Genomic DNA, 2,719 nt, shown 5'->3' on the forward strand with positions numbered 1-2,719 from the left:
TTAGTAATAACAACATGGGCTGGGAGATTCCTTACACACGTTCCTAGGCAAGTTCAGTGTTAAGACATGTCATTACTTCAGTGGCAGTTACACGCTCCATTTTCCACTGTAGAGCTAGCTATGTTCTTTCTCCTTCTACCTTGAAAGATCTGTCTACTCCATGTTGATAAAGTTATTCTAGAGCCCTAGTCATTTATAACAAAGTATGTTTGAAAATGCCATTGAGCAAAGGAAATCACACAGCCTACCTTCTTATAGGTTACAGATATCCAGGTGGCAAGACTGATAATCAAGTAATAATAATAAATTTTAATGAAAGGATGAGGCAACTGATTGTGCCTCTGCTTCCTCAGCTTCTGAGATGGGTGCTCTCTAATAAGTGAATACAGGAATTGATGATGTCTGTGTTACAAAATGATGCTTACACTCACTGAACACCTGCAAAATACCCATGCCCTGAAATAAACTGATGCTGCTTACAAAATCCAGGGCTGCATTCAGAGCACTGCATGCTCCTTTAGCTTTGCCTTCTCACAATGTACCGGTTGTGCCTCTGTAAGAAGCCTCGTCTCAATCAGCCTCTCTCATGGCTTAAACAGACATTGCCCCAGGTGCCTGCTTTGTGATAGGCTCTGGGGTAAGTTTCAGGGAAACAAAGAGATGGGGAAGCTTCAATGTCTGTCCTTGAGGATGTCCCAGGTTAGTGGCAAAGGCAAACATGCAGCTAATGATAATTGCAATGTGTTAAATGATTTTTGTAAAAAGAGAATAAGGTGCTGTGGGAGATGGCAGCAATTAATTCTGCCCAGAGGTGGTGAGCAACAGATACAGGTGGAAATGAAGTAGAAAGCTCTGTAAATTCAGTGTAATGAGGACAATATTTTTAGATCTTCTATTATAGCTGAGATGCTTTATCCACCTTTATTCTGTCTGACAAGCGAGTTGGGGGAAAGATACATTGGCTTTGGAAGAAGAAAAAGAAAAGAGAATTCCAGTTCCTTCCCTGTTCCAGTGGAGGGAATTAAAGTAGACAGTTAGGTACACTTAATTTGCCACAGATTCAGAACTGACTTAGAGAGTTGGGGGCACCATGACTTTTAGCTCAGTATAGAGTTTCCTGGGTTCTTTTAGAAGGTGTTGTCCTCAACAGTCTGTCACTGGAAAGCCTGGCATTTGCCTTGATATTATCGCCTCTGTCATACTAGAAACAGGGGACCTCTAGCAGCTAGAGACAGCAAGATATACCATCTGAGGGAGATATTTAGGCTCCTCTTATTTTATGTGTAGAAAGGGGGAGCTCTGTGTGCATCAAGTGCCAACTACTAGAGAGTGACAGTCTCAGTGTCTGTGTGTGGGCGTAAGCTTAGTGTCAGAACCCAGAGCACAGAGCTCTTCACTAAATCAGAGGTAAGGGTGTGTGTAGGAAGATAAAGGGGGATGGATAACTTCTTCCTTGAGTTGTATCACTCCAGTTTATGAGTTTACCACATAAGTACAGGGGAGTTAAACAAACAGCACGGGTTTTATTAAGATGCGTAAAATGTCTTCATTGTAAAATGAGAGCTCTGAAAAGACTTTGCTTGAGGACCTGGTAAGCTTGTGCTTTAGGACTCCCTCTGTGCCAAAGAAGCTAGGATGAACAGTAAAGGCAAAGTGGCTGGTAGGGTTATAATTAGTTTTTATTGGGAATAAAAGAGCACAAGAGAGGATTGACAGAAACAAAATACATTCTGTTTAATGTATGCTTAAAGTACCCAGAAGGAAGACATTTAATTAGATGCAATGAATGTGAGGAGCCATTAATTAAATATTGAATTTACTTATTTATTTATTTTTCCCAGTACTCGGTCTTTATTTACTTAGAGTCCCAAAGTCCAGGAAAGCCAGACCCACACCAGAGTCCTGAAGACTCCAAAATGGTCACTCTTCCAGATGAGGACATCATGTGGGCTAGTCAAGCATGTCTAGTTTTCTCGAAGTCCAAGGGGGTCTTCAGGTGGCAGGAAGCGGCTGTGGCTGTGCCTCTCCAGTTGTGGGTGAACTCGGTGGCTGCACCTGCTCAGCACACTGCAGGAAGCGGCGCATGTGCTCTGCGCAGTCGCCTACTGCTGCCTCATTCAAGCGAAGACACTTCTCAAAGGCTTCAAAAGGCTCAGCACAGGCCTGGCGGATCTGGTGGATGATGGGGCTGTGGGAGGAGGGCATTTCAGACCCGGAGCACTCAACACCCCACTGCCGAGCACCCTCTAGCCCCAGTTTTACACTCACTGGGAGGATGTGCAGCGAGCAATGCTCATCTTAAGGTGGTGACAGTCCCGATGCCAGGACTCAGGCTTGGCTGCCACACACTGGCCATACTGTTCCAGCTCCCGGCTGCAGTATCGAGCAGTAACTTCCAGGGCTGCCTGCATGTCCAGGCGAGCTCAGGCGCCGATCAGTCAGGGAGACCCGCCTTTTCCGGTATCAGGCTGACATGGCGAAGCCCAACCCATACCTTCCGGCTTCATTCTTCCGGTTGCCAAAGAGTCCAGCCACTCATCCCATCTAGGTTCAATCATCCAATATTGAATTTATTATTTACATGGATATTCTGCTTTTAACTGCTCTATAACTGAGAATATATTGTATACACACACACACACACACACACACACACATATACCCAAGGATTTTATAGTATAATTACTCACATATTTACATTTTAGTCTTATTCCATGTT

At 44.3% G+C, this 2,719-nt stretch overlaps 1 protein-coding gene across 1 annotated transcript; it reads right to left on the minus strand.

The window, feature by feature from the left end:
* Nucleotides 1–1,842: 1,842 nt before the first annotated feature.
* On the minus strand, nt 1,843–2,476 carry LOC121139500 (coiled-coil-helix-coiled-coil-helix domain-containing protein 5). Its single transcript, XM_040743385.1, has 2 exons — nt 2,269–2,476; nt 1,843–2,188 (listed from the first exon to the last, which is right to left on the minus strand). Exons 1-2 carry the CDS (start codon nt 2,409–2,411, stop codon nt 1,993–1,995), a joined length of 339 nt encoding a protein of 112 aa, XP_040599319.1. The 5' UTR covers nt 2,412–2,476; the 3' UTR covers nt 1,843–1,992.
* Nucleotides 2,477–2,719: the final 243 nt, after the last annotated feature.

Source organism: Mesocricetus auratus, unplaced genomic scaffold (genome assembly GCF_017639785.1).
Source record: "Mesocricetus auratus isolate SY011 unplaced genomic scaffold, BCM_Maur_2.0 Super-Scaffold_15014, whole genome shotgun sequence".
In the NCBI taxonomy this organism is placed as follows: Eukaryota; Metazoa; Chordata; class Mammalia; order Rodentia; family Cricetidae; genus Mesocricetus; species Mesocricetus auratus.